General features: G+C 40.9%; 2 protein-coding genes across 6 annotated transcripts; one reads left to right on the forward strand and one right to left on the reverse strand.

Moving 5' to 3' along the window:
- Positions 1–328: 328 nt before the first annotated feature.
- pip4k2aa (phosphatidylinositol-5-phosphate 4-kinase, type II, alpha a) lies at positions 329–14,636 on the reverse strand. 2 transcript variants are annotated; one of them, XM_085938644.1, is made up of 11 exons: positions 13,607–14,636; positions 10,142–10,239; positions 9,963–10,059; positions 8,856–9,008; positions 8,646–8,792; positions 8,538–8,576; positions 5,819–5,935; positions 3,413–3,526; positions 2,961–3,204; positions 2,766–2,869; positions 329–2,675 (listed from the first exon to the last, which is right to left on the reverse strand). In XM_085938644.1, the coding sequence occupies exons 1-11, from the start codon at positions 13,745–13,747 to the stop codon at positions 2,595–2,597; spliced, it is 1,335 nt and encodes a 444-aa protein (XP_085794770.1). In that variant the 5' UTR covers positions 13,748–14,636; the 3' UTR covers positions 329–2,594. The 2 variants fall into 2 exon arrangements, with proteins under 2 accessions (XP_085794770.1, XP_085794769.1); XM_085938643.1 differs by lacking the exon at positions 5,819–5,935 and having other exon boundaries at positions 13,607–14,632.
- On the forward strand, positions 14,594–20,331 carry LOC147041854 (armadillo repeat-containing protein 3-like). 4 transcript variants are annotated; one of them, XM_085938638.1, is made up of 17 exons: positions 14,594–14,810; positions 15,909–15,967; positions 16,051–16,168; positions 16,241–16,366; positions 16,781–16,849; positions 16,921–17,093; positions 17,182–17,376; positions 17,537–17,750; positions 17,839–17,991; positions 18,051–18,162; positions 18,324–18,573; positions 18,739–18,875; positions 19,101–19,269; positions 19,334–19,425; positions 19,529–19,693; positions 19,816–19,978; positions 20,063–20,331. In XM_085938638.1, exons 2-17 carry the CDS (start codon positions 15,917–15,919, stop codon positions 20,267–20,269), a joined length of 2,394 nt encoding a protein of 797 aa, XP_085794764.1. In that variant the 5' UTR covers positions 14,594–14,810; positions 15,909–15,916; the 3' UTR covers positions 20,270–20,331. The 4 variants fall into 4 exon arrangements, with proteins under 4 accessions (XP_085794764.1, XP_085794763.1, XP_085794765.1 ...); XM_085938637.1 differs by lacking the exon at positions 14,594–14,810 and having other exon boundaries at positions 15,779–15,967; XM_085938639.1 differs by lacking the exon at positions 14,594–14,810 and having other exon boundaries at positions 15,779–15,967; positions 18,420–18,573.
- Positions 20,332–20,410: the final 79 nt, after the last annotated feature.

Genomic DNA, 20,410 nt, shown 5'->3' on the forward strand with positions numbered 1-20,410 from the left:
AAAAAGAACTTTCCAAGTATACAGTGTTAATTCCACTTAATTCACACATGTCTACAAGGAAGCCTTCAGGGCAAAAAAACAGACTTAAAGGTGAGTCTCCCTTTCTACAGAGTATTGTACAAGTTACAGTTATGGATAACTGGTGGGACATTTATGAAAATTTAAAATCCACACACACGTTCACATAACGTGTGGAAGCAAAAAAAAAATCTCTCTCTCTCTCTCTCTCTCTCTCTCTCTCTTATATATATATATATATATATATATATATATATATATATATATATATATATATATATATATATATATATATATATATATATATATATATATATATATATATAGGTCAATGTGAGAAATAACACACAACAAAGATACATGTGATGATGGCTGACAGCCTCAAAACTCCCAGTTAGCACATCCACACAGGTAAAAAGGCAGGGCAAGCATCAAAGGGAGACAATTGCAAGGATGAATAGGACTCCACCACAATCTCAAATGTGAACACAGCTTGTTTTAACACCAATCAAATGGTTTTACAATTCAAAACATGAAGTCGAGACATACAATCGGGAAGGATGGGGGCAAAGTAAAACACCCTATTATCAAAATAACATTTGACATTTATTAAAAAAAAAAAAAGATTACAAAATATAAAATCAAATTGTTTTCCGGAGTATAAAGGCACACATTTTGCACAGTGTAACAATGAAAACAGTTAAAGCATGGTGGGGTACTATATGATGTCACACATTAAAAAGGTGTAGGGACCCCAAAATAACCTGAACAGACAACAACACTGACTAGAGGGTAAAGGAAACTTAGTCCTGTGACATGCAATTTTTTTGAATAACTTTTTGAAGCACATCAGAATAAGCATTTTAAAAATTCAAGCATAATTATTCTTCATTTACCACAGCACCATCATTCATCCACTTGAGTGACTCATGATTTTTTTTTATTTTCATTTTAATACAATTATTCATGACTAAAATCCAATGTAAAAATATAAATGTGAATATAATCTCATATCTACACAAACATATTGTGATGGAAACTTTTTGCACTGGTTAAAATAGGTCAAAGAGGACGACGTTACTTGCTTTAATTATACAGAAGTACTACACGTTACACGCAACGACCACTTTTCTCACCTAAACACACGCGCACACACATATATATTGCATTTCCCTTCTTAAGACCGCATCAAATAATTGGGGTTGTTGTTCGTAACATTTGGTTCCTTTCCTTGTGTGCAAAATATACAAAAAAATCTCCAACACAAATGGGGACACCTGAAAACATGCTCCTGTATCAGCTCCCAAAAAACACTTTCCAGGAAAGTTAAACCAGCTAATGTTAAAGAGAAACGTGGTTACTAACACAAGGAGAGGGGGCTGCGACTCTCTTTACCATAATGAAACATTTGCCAGGAGAATGCAAAATAAGGAAGTTCATTCATCTTGCAACTACAGACTGGGCATTACCATGTTCTGCAAACTAAATATTGCAATGATTTCCCCCTTTGGATGTTCATGTCAAACTTCATTTGGAGATCACCATATTTTTGCCATCCCTGTGGTTGCATAAACAGCATCTGGAAGGATTTCTAGACCAATGATTATTAGCTTCCTTAAAAAAAGTTGCACTGACTTTGAAATTATTTCTGCTCCCACAAGTGTGAGGCAGCAATATACTGTACGGGGAAAAAAAAATAAAATAAAAGAAAAGAAGTGTTTTCCACTCGTCCCAATCGAATACTTTTCTGGTTGCTCTCCAAATGGAGTTAAGTCCCTGCAGCTTTTCCCCACACAATATTCACATGATTCATTGTTGTTGCAACAAATGTAATAAACGGTCAAATGTTTTGTCGTGGGCTGTAACAACAAACAAAAGTGCAATAATTCAATCTTTTTTCCCTCCCTAACATAAGGTGCTGATGGCAAGAGCCCAGAAATGACTTTGACAATGGTGACACCTGCATTCCCATCGCATCCTGCAGTCAAACATATTCAGTCCGCTTAACAATTCAAACGACTTCCTGGGATGACAAGCGCGGTATCCAAATATGGCAAGAGCAACATCAACTGACTAAACAACAATCGGCAAGGACAAGATTTTATGGTTGCTTCTGCTGAACACCTAGTGGAAGACTTGTTTCCTACATCATGCGAGCTCAACCTTCCACCGAAACGGACCCGAGCCCAGCCGATATCGAAAGGGCGAGTCTGACACAAACACACAAATGACGAGCTGTACGAGCCAATTTTCAAAGCCACATTTCCACCAAACATGACAAGACAAAGGACTAAATACACACTTGAGAGAAAAAACAAAACAAAAAAAAACCAACACTCACTTTTGACAACTGCCTCATCCAAAGAAACCCAAGTAAAACTCAGGGTGAGGTTGAATGTAAACGAACAATGTTTTAGCTGCTGCAAGGCGTGGCACCCACTGAAGGCCAAACAGGGAGAGGCGAGGTCATGGGTAAACGGGAGCCATACGAAGATATGACAGCACCTCCATCATTTATTTGTCTCCACCCCTGACCCCACCTCGTCTGTCCGAGCCTAAGCACCTCCTGGTGCTCGCTATGACAGAATAGTGGTGATGAAATCATAAAACCTCTTGGAGTACTGCTCGGGGTTCACTGTTGAGATTTCGGCTCCAGCCTGCAGAGACAAAACGACACGTTGGTGACCTTCACTGAATTGGGTTTCGGTTGTCATTCCCACGAGAAAAAAAAAAAAAAAGCTTCTTACGCCATGTTTGACCGTCTTAGCGGCGTGGGCGGCTTTCTTCTTGGCATCATAATGTTGCAGGATGTCAATGATGGCCATGAAGTAAACTTCTTTCCTAGGAGCACCTGCAGGACAAAACCAAGTTCGCGTAAGCACTTGTCCACCAGGGGGCGCTTGAGCTCGGGTATGGTGGTCGAGAAGCACACTGGGGCTCACTTTCGCTGCTCTTGATGGCATAGACGTCAATGGTGGGATCAAACTCCCCAGGGGACAGGGGCTTAGTGCTGTCCAGGGTGTTGCTAGGACTGTCTGGAGGGGTCCCGATGACCCCACCGTCACTCTCGGCCCCCTCTTCCTCGGCCTCGTTGTCCTCGCTCTCCACCTCTTCCTGCTCTGCTCGCTCCACATCGTGGATCCCCACCAGCAGACTGTAGTCCATGAGCTTCAGCTGTGCCAGCAACTAAAGGAGGAGGTGGCAATCAAGAGGGAGAAGGTTTTTAGCAATAAAAGGATGAAGGTGCGTTTGTTTTGAGAAAGTGCTAAATCAATCAAAAGAGCTTGTAAGATGTAGTGTCCACCAAGCAATGCCACAAGGATGCTTCTGAGACAAACTTTCGACTAGTTCAATCATGTAGCTTGCTTCAAGGCGTCAAAACAAGACGACGTACCTCCACATCTTTCCGAAGCTTCTCCAAGAACATTTTCTTATTCTCCTCATTAATGCAGATCTTTTGGGCATCGTTGATGAAGTCGTTGTCCTTGTAGGTAGGCAGCTCCTTAGCCTAGCCGTTAGCGTGGCACAGTGATGGTTAAAGTGACAACAATCAGAATCAGGCAGTGGAGAGAACTGGGCTTTTAAAAGAAAAAAATACATGCCAGAATGCTGGTGCTATGAAAAGTGTCTTATCCAATGACACAAAAACAGAGCAATGATTTTACTTTGACTTTGTAATAACCCATTTCAAACTCAATGCATTAACTTGAACACCAGCATTGGTATTACATTCCATCATTTGCTTGGGTATTTCAAAATGCACATGGCTCGATGAAATTGTGTATGTCAAGAAGGAATTTGAAATCTTTGCTTTTTTCCATGTCGAAACACCCAAGAGCAGTAGAACTGAAGCTTTGGTTTGTGCGACAGGCTTGTCTGTCCAGGTAACAAGGATAGGCAGTCTGTCCAAACCAAGGTCGGACTCTTTTCAAGCCACACGTCAAGTCGATTGTGTAAGAGTGCATGCGGCATGCGCATAGGAATGTACAGACCCATCGGATGCAGTGTTCTCAAGCCATCACATTTTCCTTCCTTGTTTTCTTTTTAAAATAGAGGCAATGCAAAATGGCTTGATTCATTCAGTTCTCGCTTTTGAAGCATCTGGTAGATCCATACGCTGTTTTACATAGAAATGAATTGCCTTTACCGGCAGAGGGCTAAACATAGCATTTGACATCAATCAGCGCTATTTAAGGGCCTAAAAAATGAGGAAATGTTATTCAAAACAAAAGGCTTTGTCATCTTAAGAGCAGCTCGTGTGTGTGTGTGTGTGTTCAGCGAGAATGAGGCCTAATATTTGGGAGAGTGGGAAATGAGGTAACGAGAGGGGGTCAGCAGCAGTTTGGCTACGACAGCGTTTCTATGGCGGCAGCAGCAGAAGAGCAGCAACACATAACTTTGAAGCAGACTTAGCAGCAGTAGAAACAGCTCAGACGTCACTAACAATTATAGACTAGACGTTTACAGCAAACATCATAGAAAAACATCTCAATAAAATAGGACAACTGAACACATATACAGACATGGACCTCAAATGCGCAATTCAAAAAAAAAACAAAAACAAAAAAAAAGCCGGGTAGTTTGCTATGTGCACCAATCATTCGGAATTGTAGCACATCTACAATTCGTCTATTTTTAGTCTGAGCCTCAAATGTCATCAGCCAAGTGGGTAGGAAGAAAAAAAAATTAAATAAAATGAGCGGTTGCTATTCTTTTTTATATTAAGCAATGAGTCCCAAACCACTTTTAATGGAAAACATCGTAACTCCAATTTGATCATAATGATCGATGCAAAATGAAGTGCACTTCTTTTTCCTCTTTGGTCCAACTTGAAATCCATTCCTGTTTATGTTGTACAAGCCTCATCCTAGCTAGCGCTAAAATCGTCTCTCAGATCCAAATCTGCAAATTCCCTGGGGTTTGTTGCTAGGACGCCGGCCGTACTTAACAGCTAGATTTAATGCTCATTAGCAAGCCAAACATAAGTCACTTGCAAAGCAAGTCAATACAGGCATTAGCATGAGGTTCCACTACATTGCATCTCAGTTCATACAAACTGAGCAAAAAAAAAAAAAAAAAGATCACCTGCTTGCTTACAAGCAGTACACCCAAGACCATTTCATTGAACTGTATGGGCTCAATATTGTATACTCAATACAGTATTGGCTGAAAAACTGGAGGGTCCTGAGGCGGTAGAGGACAAAGAAGACAAACTGAAGTCACACAGCGTTTTTCGTCTGACTGACAGCGCATGCTGCACTTGGAAGAAAATCAAACTAGTCTAATTTGAGTCATCTCTCGGGAATCCTTTTGACTGCAGTACTGAAGGCAGCTACTTGTCGAAGGCCAATTTCCCCCCTCCCTCCCAAAATCAAGTAGTTTGCCAACAGAGAGGCAGCGAGCCAGTGAATCTCATCAGTGCTCAAATGCTTTTAAGGTACATTCTCTCCATCCTAGCATCAGCTCTATGACTTTCCAAGACAGAGACAGCTATGCTTTTCTAAAAAAAGAAAAAACTTTCCAGTAACATAGCCTGTACTTTATTTGATTCACAATCTCTGACCCATTCCATTCAAACGTTTTTTCTCTTTCCTGCTGCAATTAATTGAATGCTCTTGCTGAGAAATGGGAAAAAGGTTGGCTGCGTGTTGCAGGTGGATGTAGTGTGTGTACAATGTATGCTTCCTGTAGAACATAGAAATCTCGGTTGGGACAAAAAAAAAAAAAAAAATTAAAAATAACTACACAGGGAGACTGGTTAGATAGATCATGCCTGGTATATGAGCCCTGGTTGTCTTACATCTCTTACGTGTTTCATGGCGCAGTAAAAGCGCGTAGCGATCCGCAGTGTTTGCAGCCTTTGCTGAACGTTACCAGATTTGGGCCGCAGGGGCACATCCTCTGGTGGGGGCGGCTGCTAGAAAAAGGGGGGGGGGGGAAGCGAGGAAGGGGCGGTCGGGGTACAGGAAAGGAGAGAAGAAAGGAGAGAGGAAGGGAGGAAGGAAGTTGGAAGTAAAGGCAAAGTATTTCAAATGTAAAGGAACATTTTGTTTAAAAATTGGAAGAGGGTTGGTTGGTTGGTTGGTTGGTTGGTTGGTTGGTTGGTTGGTTGGTTGGTTGGTTGGTTGGTTGGTTGGTTGGTTGGTTGGTTGGTTGGTTGGTTGGAGGGGGCATTATGCGGAAAATTACTTTGGCCAGTTCAACTGCTTGACACCGACGAGGTGGCTTGACTAAATTGCATGAAATTCTATACATGCTGGCAGGGCTCCTCTAAGGAGGCTAAGCAAAGAGACAAAACATTCTTAGGGTGAGGCGCTACTTTTATAGGGGAAGACAAATTCAAAAAATTACGTTTCACCCAGAAAGAGATGCTCCAAATATATACATTCTTTTAATTTTTAATTTAGAATCAAATTATTCATGACACTAACATAGTCATGAAATGATACATTTCCCTACCCTGTCTTCCCTAAATCTTAAAACTAGCTCTTGATGTGTCAAATGGGGTGAAGAAAAACAACAACAATGTGGAACAGAATGGGGCTTGTGTTCACACTGTAATGTGTTAGATAGAACAACTATCAAAAGATGCAGAAACAACTTGATATACCATGCAGATGCATGCATGAAAAGGCAGTCATGCAGTCAGAAGAGTACCCCGCCATGCTTGTTGTATGTATTTGAAGCCATTTAAAAACACACACACGGCCGGACGGGACCTTCTAAACACAAGTGTTCATCTTTCACTTGCTGCACTCTCACAAGAGCAACGCGTGTAGGAGTCCACGCTTGAAAAGAAGTTCTTGACATATAATCATTTGGGGGGAGGGGGAAAAAAAACACAAAAAAAAACATTTTTGCTTGAGGTTAACACTGTCACTCATGTTGTGACAAATAAAATGGTGCCCAGTGCCTTCCACATCTACACACAAATACTGAAAAAGCTGTGGCAGCAGCAGAAAAAACAATACAGAATATCCTTCACCTTTTATGGTTACGAGTGGTACGAGTGGGAATGAGTGGTGTACTCCACGTAGCAATTAGTGTATAAATAGATGACATCAAAAGGTAAAACATACTAAATTCCCAACAGGGCTGCTAGGGTACATTCTCCTTGGTGAGTTAACCATTAATTGTGGTAGAAAAATGTTGACTCATTAGCTCAAAGACCAGAATTGTATTTTGCCAGGCACTGAACCGGGGGTTAAATTTAGCTCAGGGAGTCCCCAAGGTCTGACACACCTCACCGCATTTCAACCCCCTTCCCGGGTGCATGACAATTAAGCCACCATAAACCCAAATGGAAAGTCGAAAGCATTCTGAGTCAGAAAAGGCTGCTGCTTCTCATATACACAGCGTTTCCTAGAAAATGGGATTCGAACTGTGGAAGCACGTTGGGTAAAAGGATAATAGATTTTAAGAAACAACATTGACTGTGCAAACAAGATTTCTGACCCAAGAGGGATAAAACTGGATCTGCAGTTAGAGGGGGAGATACCGATACCGAGGTACCGATACTACCAAAATTAGCAAAAAAACAAAATAAGTATTTTCAGATGAGCATATGGTCAGGTCTTGGGCAATATTATACTGTAAATGTATGGCCAAAAAGGATTCTGTTTAAATACAATATGATTATGAAAAAATTCAACTTATCATTGATTAGCCACCACAAAGCTCAACCCAGTAAGAATATTTCTTGTACAACATTGCCAATGCTTATTGAAAACAAGCCACTGCAAAACGGTGACATTTCCATGATTCATGTATTTTCATGTTCCAACAAATCTCCAGTGCAAGTGGGATTATACAGCTATATGGTCAGCAATTTCCTTCCCAGTGTTGCTGAGTAAAAGAGTTTTGAATTCTTAATGCTTTTTTCGGTCACAAATAATACGAGGTAATTTTACATGCTTTACTCAAAATATAAATAAGCCTGTCACAAAAAACACACCGCCTTAAAACAACATTGTATTATATATACCACACACACACACAGACAGCAAGCAGGGGGAGTCATGGAGCAGCAGAAGCAAGGTTAGAGAGCTTCAAGCAAACTAAGAAACACAAATAGCATGCAGGGGACAAGACGGGAATGGGGCAATGGTCCTAAACTGAGAGAGAGCATGAACATGTATGACTGTCACCAAAAGAAAGCGCGTACCTCCATTTTAGAGCTAGTGCAACTGTTTGGCTGATTCTTCTGTATTTGACCCAACGTCTTAACAGAGAATTTTGGTACAGAAAATTAGTGTTGAAGTTCTAAGATTCTTCTTTTTCAAAGCTACCAAGATAATAGGGACAGATATAAGTCCATGGGTCAAAGTGGATGGATGAATTTCTAGCGGATTCGGACAGGGTAGGAATGATAGCGAAAAAAAAAAAGAAAAAAAAACACATGCCAGCAACTGTATCAATTTTTTGAGTGATTTTAGCATAAATTCTACCTTTGTCAAAATGCTGTCTACAGTAACAGGTAAAAAGTTGAAATGAGAAGCAAAACTGGCAGAGGACTGTACCTTTTCCTTGTCACTGGCCTCACGTGCCACAGTGGAACCCTGGAAGCAAATCCAAATAAGAATGGCATCGGTGCAGTGTATTTGTCTGTGCTTCCCCCTCGTACGTACCTTCAGATCATATTTTTTGAAGACAGAAAGGCGGTGGGAGAAGACATTGCGTGTCACAATCATATAAGTTGCGTCCCCGTCCACGGTGAGCCGGTACATCCCCAAGAACTGAGGCAGCAGCGTGTTGCCGTGGCACTCCACGATAAACTGCAAAATGGTATTTTGAGTTGGAAAGCTTCTCACTCGGAATGAAATCAATGATTATGTCACCTGATGGTACTTCTTTAAAATGTTGTGCATTTCCGCCACATCTTCACTGCTGATGGTCTTGATGACATAGCGCTTGTCATATGAGGTATGGAAACGGGCACCACTTCGTCCTTGAGCTTCACTGTTCAAGGGAGCACTACGAGTCAGGGAGTTCTGCAAGGAAGGAAAAGATCATTTATCATATTGGTCCAGGGCTAAAGAGGAAGAATGCTGAGTCGCTACTCTGCATGATCTGGATTTCTTCTATCCACCCCTCCCAAACTTATTGTTCAACACGTCTTTATAACCATGCGGGGGTCTGACCCCACACACTGTGCCTGACTAAACCTTTACACAGACACAAGCAGCTGCTGTCCAGATTTTGGAAAGGTCTCAAAGTAACATGATCCCATCATCCTGTGGCTATGCCTCATTCTTCAAGAATGCCCTTGGTTATCGCTACCCCCGTCAAACTCAGCATCTTTTGCTGTGGAGGAATAACCTTTGCAGCACCAACATGTGCTTCACAGCAGGACCTAAAATAGATTGCTACTTAAAATGCATGAAAAGGCTGACTCATAATTCTGTTCCACCGAACCACGTTTCAATGGAGAAGGAAACAAAAAAAAACAGCAGCACTGAAGCTGTATAGCAACTAGTCGTGACGAAGGTTATTCTCCAAGATAAATAATAAAAATTGAAAACCAAACAGACAGTTGGGTTAATTATAAATGAATTCTAATCTGCTCATGTGGTGACGTTCCTTTGCACTTGCTCGCAACACTCCTAATAGGGCACTAATATAAACAGAAGATGGACAGCTGCACTGAGCTGGGACGCAATGACCTCCAAGCTCTGTTAACTCACTGCATTAGCAGTCTTGGAAAGAGAGAGAGAGAGAGAGAGAGAGAGAAAGAGAGAGAGAGAGAAAGAGAGAGAAAGAGAGAAAGAGAGAGAAAGAGAGAGAAAGAGAGAGAGAGAAAGAAGGCAATAAAGAAAAGCTCAGAAGTGGGGAAAAAAAAAAAAAGAAAAAACATAAATGCTACTTCTAATTAAACATTTATTTTTATAGTTCGTGGAAACAGAAATATATTTCAGTGGACAAATTACTCATGTCCATTTTCGTACCAAGAAATCCTGATCATCGATGCCAAACCTCTCTCTGAGGTTTCGGAACACCAGGGGGCAGTACTCCTTAAACTTGAAATGGCTAGGCATGTTTTCTCTGTGCAAAGAAAAGAAGATTTTGGCTTGAATAATGAAGGTGACAATGCAACGTTGAGTGGCACGAACAAAAGAGTTCTTACTTATTAAATAGGTGGTTGTCCACTTTAATTTTAGAATAGGCCTTGAAGTCATCAGGCATGAGCATGATGGGAATCTGAACGTGGCTCAACTCATTTATCTGCAGGGGGGGGAAAACAAAGAGGAGGATCAGTGATGAGGTAAGAAACATCAAAGCTGCAATCATTTACATATAGCACGTATTGATTCGCATGTAAATCTGAAAAGGTTCTTTTCAAATCTTGCCGGACCCGCCGAAAACACACAGACTGGTTTCTATGAAGGAGAAAAGACTGGCCAGAAACTTCATGCCTGCTGCAATCTTGCAGGTCAGCCGACTTTTTCTCGAGTTGCTGTTAATGACTGACAGTAACCTAAATGAGTGCTCCAGTTTCTTTGTGTGCTTTTCCAAAGCTGCATTATCCGCTCAGACGGCTTTGGTTTCTTCCTTGCAGGATAATATGTCTGATTAAAGGAAGTCAAAGTTGTTCAAGTCAAACGTTTTCCTCTGTGACTGCTTCACACTTGACAAATATTAACAACATGCTCTGAATTTCACCCTGAGGAAAACCAAATTAAGATTTATAATCAGGAATACAATATGCTAGTATGTCCGTGTATATTCCCGTTCAACCTGCTCCCGGTAATTTATAAAAGGTTGGATGGAGACAATTGGACTCTTCTTCTTTGTTGAAAAGAGCGTTTGCCTCAGGATAACCTTTGCGGACTGGTGTGACAGGCACTGACAAAGAGCAAGGCTATTTCATCAGATGCATCTTGGGTAATGTGTGGCGACGTCACACAGCCGCTGACAATGGCTCCTCTTATTTAATAGGCACACACATCTGCTAGGACACTTCGACAATGAACGTTCATCTAAATCGTTCTTAGTAGTGATAAAAGCCAACTTTTTCTTTGAAATCAACCGTTTTAATCGGATCTCTCCGGCAATGGTTCATTTCCCTACGCCTATCACACTTGCAGACTCATTTCATGCCACCACGTCCTGTTTGTCTCCATGGTGATGAGAACGAGCTTTCCGGCCCAGAGTGAAGAAAGTATGTGCGATTGCTCCATTGGACAGGAAGCAAGTGAGGCAGAGTGCACTGTCAGCAGCGTGGCACACTGTTAGATCGGAACTTTGTCAAAATGATGACTTGCTCTTAGCTGATGACAAGACACAAATAGTGTTGGCAGAAAACAGACATTTTAAATAGCTAACCCTGAACTAGATGATTTGAAAACAGGGTTCCCCAATTTTGGTCAATATTTATCATAATTTAGAATATAGAATAGCTTTTTGTTTTCGCAATACAGTTCTGAGTTTGGAGGTATGCATCATAAATGTAAAAAAATGATATTACTTTTAGTTACTTTTTAGTTGAAACTGAAATATTGGTGACAGGAACATTTGCTGCTACTCACAATGTGAATGAAAGAAAAACAAAAACAGTTGATTATATAAAAAGAAAACCAACTTTTTCATTCATTATATTGTATTTTTAGTGTTATTGAAATCATTGTTCCACAATATTCCCAAGTGATAGATGGCACTGAAAAAACACATTGACATTTAACATTGACACACAACTGAATGGAGAGTTGACCTTTAAAACAATACCTAGTATATCAAAAGGTCACAATGTAGCTGCATTTGATGGTAGGTGTGAACGAAACCTTACACTGACCATTTATTTGGCTATTGCATCACTTTCCAGATGCACAAAGCAACTAACCTGTGTTTTTTTTTTTTTTAATCAGGTTTTTACGGGCTACTATGCGAAAGAAGATTGTGTTCATAAATGAAAGCAAAGAGGATTGAAGGTTTGAGCTGCATTTAGAAAAAAAAAAGATTGAATTCTGGCAAAAAAAAAAAAAAATTCACCCAAATTCTAGGAAGAGGTCTCTTGAAAGCATTTTCCCCTGGGGTCATAAAGGCGACGTAATCAATGTGTTCATCCACAAGCTCTTACTACTTACTCATTTAGGCACTAAAAGCCAAAGCAGCCGCATATGTAGCTCATATGAGCTCGAGTACATCATTTTATTTTAAGACCACTACTATTACAATACTGTTTTTCTTCATGTACAGAATAAATTAGGCCATTCCATCAGCACGATAAAAAAATGTTTTTTTCAAAATGAGACTTGTCGACGGTCATTGGCGTCACTGTATTTTTCTTTTGTGACTCATCCCTCACTTTCAACATGGCTCTCTACTGCTGCTGCTTTATATAACAAGCAGAACTGTTCAAACAAATCACATTTGAATCCGACCGAATTTGGCGACTGACTTGCCGTATGCAGCCATTTCCAACCTGTTGTGTCAGTGGGGATTTCTGCATCCTTCTGTTCATAACCACAGGGTTCGGACATAATGAGGACGCAGATAAAAATAGAGTGCTAACACATATTTCAAAGTACTACAACCAAAGGTAGTCTCTGCCACTTCAATTGAAAAGAAACAAAGACATGGAGAAGAGAAAGAGAAATTAGTGAGCAAAGACAAAAATGTGGAAGTCGGATCAAAAGACGACCAGATTTCACTTCACCGATACCCAACATAGATATATTATATATAGATTTATAAATATTCATGTATTGACACATGCTCTGACCCAATAGATATGCAGGAATCACTGTTTTTTTTCTTTTAGAATAATCAGGAATCAAAAAGTGGAAGATGTCAAGTGATCTACCAAAGAGCCCATTTCTCTTTTTGTGCTGGCTAACCACTTTCCTTGTTAAAACAAAACCATCGAATGAAAACGGTGCTTTCATCACGTCGTAATCACATTTTCCCACATGCTGAAATTTTAGCCCAACTTCAAGCATACATCCACATTCAACAGAGGAAAATTGAAGTTGCAGAAAGGCCCAGCCAGAGGCTAAACCTAATTCTCATTGAAAACATATGTTGGGTGACCCAAAGAGCTTCGGAGTACTTTTGCAAGGAAGCGCGAGTAAGAAACTCCTGCTCAAAACGACTGAATGATGTAATTTGAGCAAATGTTGCTTCAACAACGAATTAGTGTACGCTACCTAATGCAACCAGTGCATTTGCATCATCCCTGTCCATTTAAATTGGGAAACGTCATTTTCTAGTTTTTACAACTATGCCATTAATGACCAAGATTTTTTTTTTTTTACATAACAAATAAAGATCTTTTTGTGTTTTGTATTTGCCTTTCAATAGCTATGTTTGCACGAAGGGCAAACCACGGGCATTGACCCAATGGGGGAGGAAAAAAAAGCAAGGTGCAGATAAGCTCTCTTGCATTGGAAGATGCACTGCCTCTCATGTCATCGAGTCCTGCAGCTTATCCTATATGTGCATAACAGGAAACCACGAGTACTATCGTCTTAATACACACATCTGATAAATGCAATAAAAAAATGCATTATCAATGATGTCATTTTTTTTAAATCAAGCGCTGTTGACATCCATAGGAAAATAAATATTAGACATCAAATATGGTCTGACTTACCGAATGATTGACTCCCCACATAACCACGCTGAGTTGTGGATCGCTGGCACGGAAGAGCTTCACTTTCTGGGCAACGAAGTGCTTTTTTTTTGTCTTGGTTTTGCTAGCAATGGCTGCAGCAATACTGCTCGCCGAAGCCATCGTATTGCAAGCTGGTTGTAGGTATTGCAGTCCGTGGGTTTAATCTTCACAATGTATTCCCTTATCTGGCACAATGGCCACCACCTCACGACTCAGTGGAGAACAGTGCTATTCATTTAGTCAGCTGTCTGATCAAAATGTCCTAATCCCTTTCTTCATCAAATATCCACCGCAGCCTGGCTAAAAGCATATGGTCAGATCTCAACGGCGGGTAGGAATGGGATGGGGAGGATGCAATGTTGAAGCTAATGTTGTTCTCCGTCGCCTGACAGTTCACCAAGTACCCCGGTGTGCATTCTCGAGCACGTCTCTTCCCCCTTTCGGCTCGTTCGTAGAACTCCGCAGCCCTGCGACGACGTGAAGCCTCACTGAGCTGGCATTAGCATAGCTGTAGCATGCTAGTTAGCAACGATGCAGGTTAACTTCACAAAGGCGTAAAGCGGTCAACACTTGACAACACCGCGTACAATGACAACGCAAGTGATCGCGTTGTCTTGACAAAAGCACTACATTGACAATTTTATCATACCAACGCACGCAACTGCTGAGATACTGTTGAGCAGCAGCAGCTAACCCTTAGCTCATCCGACCTTTGCTAAATATACCAATCGGGCTGCCGAACACCTGCTATCAGTCCGCAAGCTAGCTGGCTAGCTATTAGCATTAGCAGCCCGAACTGCAGCGTCCTACGCTTTCGTGCACCGTCCGTGGAGATGCCAAAGCTGTTGTCCTTTAATGTCGAAGCCCCGTTGAAAACGCAACGAAGACGACGCCTTTAAAGTAAAGTCGACAGGCGAATTAAATCCGTGCGCGGCACTCTGGCTCATGTGCGCTGCTGCTTGCTGCTGCTTGCTGCTGCTGTCAAGTGACAGCTCGACAGAGGGGAGTTGACATTCAGGCAGCTTGCCTGCGCTTTGCAGGGGCTGCGTCCCGATTCGCTGCAGCCCCCCTTGGCCATCGGGAGCTGGCTACCTCTCCATGCATTCCACTCCCACTTCATTTACACGTCGATCATCGTGTTCATTTCATTAATGGGGTTAAAGGATAGTTTTGCTGACTGCAGGTAAAATATGGGCATCAATCCTTTTTTTTTTTTTTTATTGCCATCATAGGCCTTAAATTGTATGTATGCATATGAGCTAAAGCATGCTGAAGGTTAAAATGCATGATTATCAATACGTTGGGACGTAAAAAGGGCAAGAATGTATTAAATATGAAGCTGCGGAATATTTTCATCATTTAGTACATTGAAGCCGAGTGTTGTAATGTAGCGAAATAGACCCTCTAGTGGTCTAATTGGTTAACTACAACGTCTAAACCTGAGGTCGCAAACCTTTGTGCACGAGACAGTAAACACATTTCAATTGATTTATAAAACGGATTGATGGGCCAGAGCATGGATGAGTTTAAAAAACGTTAAAATGTGCATGTAAAAATCGTTTTTTTTAAATAATAAAAAATCGAGTCATTATTTCAAAAATTAATTATAACAAATTATTCATGACATATATTTATTTTAATTAGTCGATTGTTAGGAAAAAGAAACCGGCTAAATTAACACAAATGTAAATGGCAGTATAATCACCTCGCAAATGATTTAAAAATACAATAAAATATTACAAATAAGATGACGTAAAATGAAAAAATAACGAAGAATAATGTAACAATGATCTGATAACACAAAAACGAAGGGACTCGTGAGAATGTAACCTCAGCATTTTTAGAAAATGCCCAACCCTGCTCTGAACTACTCTCAGGCTTAATTTCCTCAAACAAAATGTAAAATAGACCAGATCATTCGTGTGTACCTTTTCTGCCATTATATACACATGACATAATAATTTAAAATCCATTTTTTATTGTGAGCGAAAGTATAAATACATTTAGCCCACTACCAAAACGAATGATCGGCAATTGTACAAATTATCTCTAATTTGGTGCCGTGTCTTTACAAATCTATTCCCACTTTCGATCACCGTTGCCCTGGTAACCCATATTCGTCACATTAATTTTGTTGTCATGCTGGTGTTAGGATGATGTCCTCAACATGGACACTCACAGCAAGGGTGCAGTTTGAAAACAATCATTTAGAATTCAGACAATAAAACTAAAATAAACGCTTCGGAAATCATGAAAGACTCCATCATGTCTGATTTTGCAGATGACACAATGGGGAGGAGAGATCAAATAAACGCAACAAGTCATGAGGCTTTAAACACGGTGAGTTACGTCTTGATTTGATTTTGCTAAATTGGAGCAGTGTCTCAGCTACACTTCCACCTTCTTGTCATGCATAACCAAAGATCGGAGCACGTCAAGTCGCATTCAAAACACCAGCAAGTGCAGTTCTTCTACTCGGATCTCAGGAAGAGCATATTTTAATCAAAGCATGTAAAGCAATCTACGAATTTGCAGAGGAAGGTGAGTAGAAACTTGACTGTCCGTCCATCCTTTCTATCTCATCTAGTTTGTCTTGTCTTCTCGGCTTTATAGGGGATTCGAACAAAGTTTTTCTGACGGAGCAAGGGGCATTGGGGCCTCTCAGTCAGCTCATCATGCACAGCAACAAAAAGATCAGACGCAATGCCATCATTGCACTCGGCGTCATGGCTACCAACAGTAGGCGCGCATCACACGCGTTCATATGGCGCAATGCATAGCAATCATTCAAAGCGCGTTCATAGTGCATTTGGCGTTCATGCAAAACAAAGCGGAGTCAAATTCAAGAAGGCGCAGAAACTTGGAAACTGCGATAGCGTGCCCATATTTGGGACGGGTTGCTAAGCGACCGAGAGAAGGCGTTGCCTGGCTCAAGTCGGCTGCAGCTCTCATGATGAATTTGTAACTGTTATGATGGAAAGTGCTTTGCCTAAAATAAGCACGAGTAAGGACGTGATGCAAGCCCATTTGATTTTATGATGACACTTGTTAAAATGCTAAATTAAATATTTCTGCTTCTTTCAACCAACCTTTTATTGCCAAGTATCATGAATGAATGATTTGGTTTAATTTCAATTGTGTTATCACTCAAAGGTACAGCCAAGAGTGCCCTGCTAAACATTGATATTATTCCATCAATCATTGACAGACTATCACTGGATGGTAAGTTTTCAAGCTGAAACGATGAACCAATAGTCCCTCACTTATATTTTCTTTACTCTTATGTCAATAAGATATCACTGTCCAAGAATTTGGGACCCTGTGCCTTTCTGCTCTGTCCATGGAGTCCTGCTGTCAGGTGCAGATCATTGAAAACAATGGTGTCCCACTATTGGTCAACCTCCTCTCTAGTGCTGACCCAGATGTTCAGAAGAACTCCCTGGAAACCATCTACAACTTGATTCAGGTGATTAAAATGAAACGACGGATTCTGTCTGATATAGGACACAATAAACAACTGCTTTAAATATTGTCATGATCTTATGCCTATGAAGGACATGGAAATTTGCCCAGGTTTCATCGAGTTAAATGGGATACGTCAACTCCTCGCGTTGCTGAAGTCAGTCTTCAATGCCATTCAGCTACTGGCTTTAAAAACATTGCAGCTAATCGCTGCTTATGAAGACTCACAAAGTGCCTTCAGGGAAGAACGGGTATTTGATGACCTCATAGAGATCCTTAATAATCAGGTTGGTAAGTGTATAATTTTTGTATACTGAGTGAATTATTAGACAAAGTTGACCTACTAATGTAGCTTAAACAGAATTTCCATTTTTGAGGTATTTATGCCAGTTACAAAGGAACAGTTTGGTGACTTGCGGAAAATCTGAGGATTTGTACATTTCACAGGATATAGTTGACCTACATGGAGAGACTATGCTGGTTCTTTCCAATTGCATGAGTAATTTAGAGAGTTTCCGGATGATCCAGAAAGGAGGAGGCCTTTCTGTACTGTTGGAGCATCTTCTCAAATTGCCCGAAAACCAGGCAGTATTGGTTAAAAACGGCAATATAGAAATTCAAGCCATTGCTCTCAAGTGCATCGCGAGTGCTTCTCAGAACCGTAAGTACAGAACATGAAAAATGACATGTACTTGAGAAGTTGTGTCACAGCGTCTTATATATGTTTTTAATTCTCACTATGAGTACAGCCGGAATTCAACCATATCTGAACGAGCAGAGGATTGAGAAGATTCTGGTCGATCTTCTGACTGGGGGCAGCGATAGTATGAAAGCATATGGTTGCCATGCCTTTGCCTTCTTGAGCTCCTTCCAGCCTAGCAAAGACCTCTTCAGAGATTTAGGTATTGACACTTAAGTTGACCATCCTCAAGAGCACATTTGATTCATTACTTTGATTCAGGTTGCATACCTGTTGTGGTTCGCCTACTGAAGAGTAGTAAGTGTCCAGGGATCATAGAGCATGTTCTCCAGGGCCTCGCCAATCTCACATCCGGAGACCAGTTCAATACTATGTAAGCCTTAGATAAGATGACCATCCCTTACCCCACCTATCCAATGTTATCAATATGATCGGAAATCCTAATTGCCTTATCAGTTACATTTCGGCAGTCACACACGAAATACAAACATTATGCATTCATGAGTTTTCCTTCGATTGTTACGGCACCACCAGGGAAGTATTTAATGCCGGAGGACCTGAGATACTTGTGCCCAAGCTAGAAGAAACGTGTCCGAAAGTGGTGGCCAATTCCATAACGTTACTCGGCAGGATGGTGGGACAGGAAGCCATCCGCTGTGAAGTGATAGCGCATGGAGTCGTGCCAGCGTTGGTGGAGCCTTTGAAATGGGAAGACACGCAGGTCCAGATTAATGCCTTGCTCTGCATTTGCGAGCTGGCGTTTGAGGATGACGCCAGAACACAGGTTAGTTGAGTGAGGCCTGCTGCATCGTACTCACTGGCGTTCCGAATATTTTTAACATGGGACAATTAGAGATTAGAAAAAAAACAAAAAATTGCATTGTTGCCTTGTGTACTAACAACATTCATGGCAGGTATGCTTATCATATTAAAATTTCTTTCAACATAGCTGCGAGAGGCGGGAGGTATCGAACCCTTGGTCAATTTGCTACGTTCCAGTCACATGGAGGTGTTGCGTAGTGCATGTATGGCAATCAGTGTTTGCGCCAAGGATGAGCCGACAGCTATGGAGATGTGCAAGTTTGGGTGAGACGCCGAGTGACACATTATGCACTACCTTGATGACTTGTTGAAATGCAATTTATGGCTGTTCATAGAGTATTCACCATCAAAGAATAATATTTGGTATTGTTCTGAAAAAATAAAAACATCTCACAATATAGAGCTGACAGTAGAGGGCATTATTGCACAGTCTTGTATTGTCAATGAAAGAATAAAAGTTGAGGATCGTGTCGTGTTTGTGTGTTTCAGAGCCTTGAAAATCCTTCAAGAAATCAGCCAATCAGTAAATCGTAGGAGCAAGTTCACCGAGTTTGCCTTGACCAGTATGCTCAAATACAATGTGTCACTCAAATATGGTCTGCTAGGATATTTGGCCTCTACTGATATCATCACATACGGCTTCTACGATACTGGGAAGGTGTGTGCATTAGAAAACGACGGTTTGATAACTTATTTTCTGAACTCGCTGATGTCTCTATCAGGTTGGTTTTTGTCAGAAGGTTTTGACCTTCGAAGAACTGTGCACGGAACCAGTAAACCAACTACGGCCCGTCATATTTGTCAACGCAATCGAGTACGAGTCCCAAATCACAATCATCCAGTCCAGTCTGTCTCAAATATTTGGAAATATACATATGCTACACAACTGTTTACTGATGTATATTCTTATGATTTAGGATGAGCGACGAAGCTCAACAAAAAGATGAGGCCCATTCAGAATCTAGTCAAGAGAGAAATCGTAAATTGATGGATGACGTGGCATTATCGCTTGTAGTTAAAGAGGTGAAAGAGTCCATTGAGCCTTTGAATGAAGAACAGGAACAATATGTTGCTTTGGCAAGGTGACTATTTCCAATGGCACATTAATGAGGAGACATTTTACATGGGCAGAAAGTGGCCTACACAATACAGGGATTCAACAAAGCGCAAATATTTGATATCTCTATATATTTGTGGCTGTCAGGTTTGTCACTGAAATTATGGGTGGAGCCATTGAAAGGGAAGATCTGGACACATTTCCATGGTTACAGCATCTGGAAGAACTCAGGTGTAAACGGCAGTGTAATGTAATCCCTATCGGCATGATCACCAAAGGATTTTATTGCCACAGAGCACTACTTTTCAAGGTACACCTTAAAAAATCATTTATTTTACTCACTGCAGCCTCATTCCACTTATCTAAAATTGTCATTGTAATGAACACATTGCAGTACTTGGCTGACGGCATTGGCCTGAAGTGTACTCTGGTGAGAGGTGAATACAATCGAGCTTGGAATGAAGTTCTACTCTACAAGGCGGAGTCCTGCAACATTGAAAATGTCTCACAGCCATGTTGCTACATTGTGGACCTCATGCACCAGCCTGGAAACTTCATGGAGGCTGATAGCACTGCTGCGTTTGAATATGAAAGCTTATAGAAGTTAGTGAGAGTAGGAACTGTAACTACTAAATGTTTTTGGTGGAAACTGCATTTGTGAAATAAAATATTTCAAAAACAGTAATGAGTAGATTACTGAACGTTGTGAATAAGCAATGGACCAAGCAGACTCAATTTACAG

The sequence above is a fragment of the Syngnathus leptorhynchus genome, chromosome 19 (genome assembly GCF_054491065.1).
Source record: "Syngnathus leptorhynchus isolate UIUO chromosome 19, UIUO_Slep, whole genome shotgun sequence".
NCBI lineage: Eukaryota > Metazoa > Chordata > Actinopteri > Syngnathiformes > Syngnathidae > Syngnathus > Syngnathus leptorhynchus.

Excerpts from the sequence above, each read along its gene's own strand:
- pip4k2aa (XM_085938644.1), bottom strand. The coding sequence starts at position 13,747 with ATGGCTTCGGCGAGCAGTATTGCTGCAGCCATTGCTAGCAAAACCAAG. Across the intron at positions 8,793-8,855 it reads TTTTAAAGAAGTACCATCAG|TTTATCGTGGAGTGCCACGG; the intron begins GTGACATAATCA and ends ACCATTTTGCAG. Across the intron at positions 3,527-5,818 it reads CCATGAAACACGTAAGAGAT|GCTAAGGAGCTGCCTACCTA; the intron begins GTAAGACAACCA and ends GCTAACGGCTAG.
- LOC147041854 (XM_085938637.1), top strand. The coding sequence starts at position 15,878 with ATGAAAGACTCCATCATGTCTGATTTTGCAGATGACACAATGGGGAGG. Across the intron at positions 16,850-16,920 it reads TGACAGACTATCACTGGATG|ATATCACTGTCCAAGAATTT; the intron begins GTAAGTTTTCAA and ends TATGTCAATAAG. Across the intron at positions 19,270-19,333 it reads GCTTCTACGATACTGGGAAG|GTTGGTTTTTGTCAGAAGGT; the intron begins GTGTGTGCATTA and ends TGTCTCTATCAG.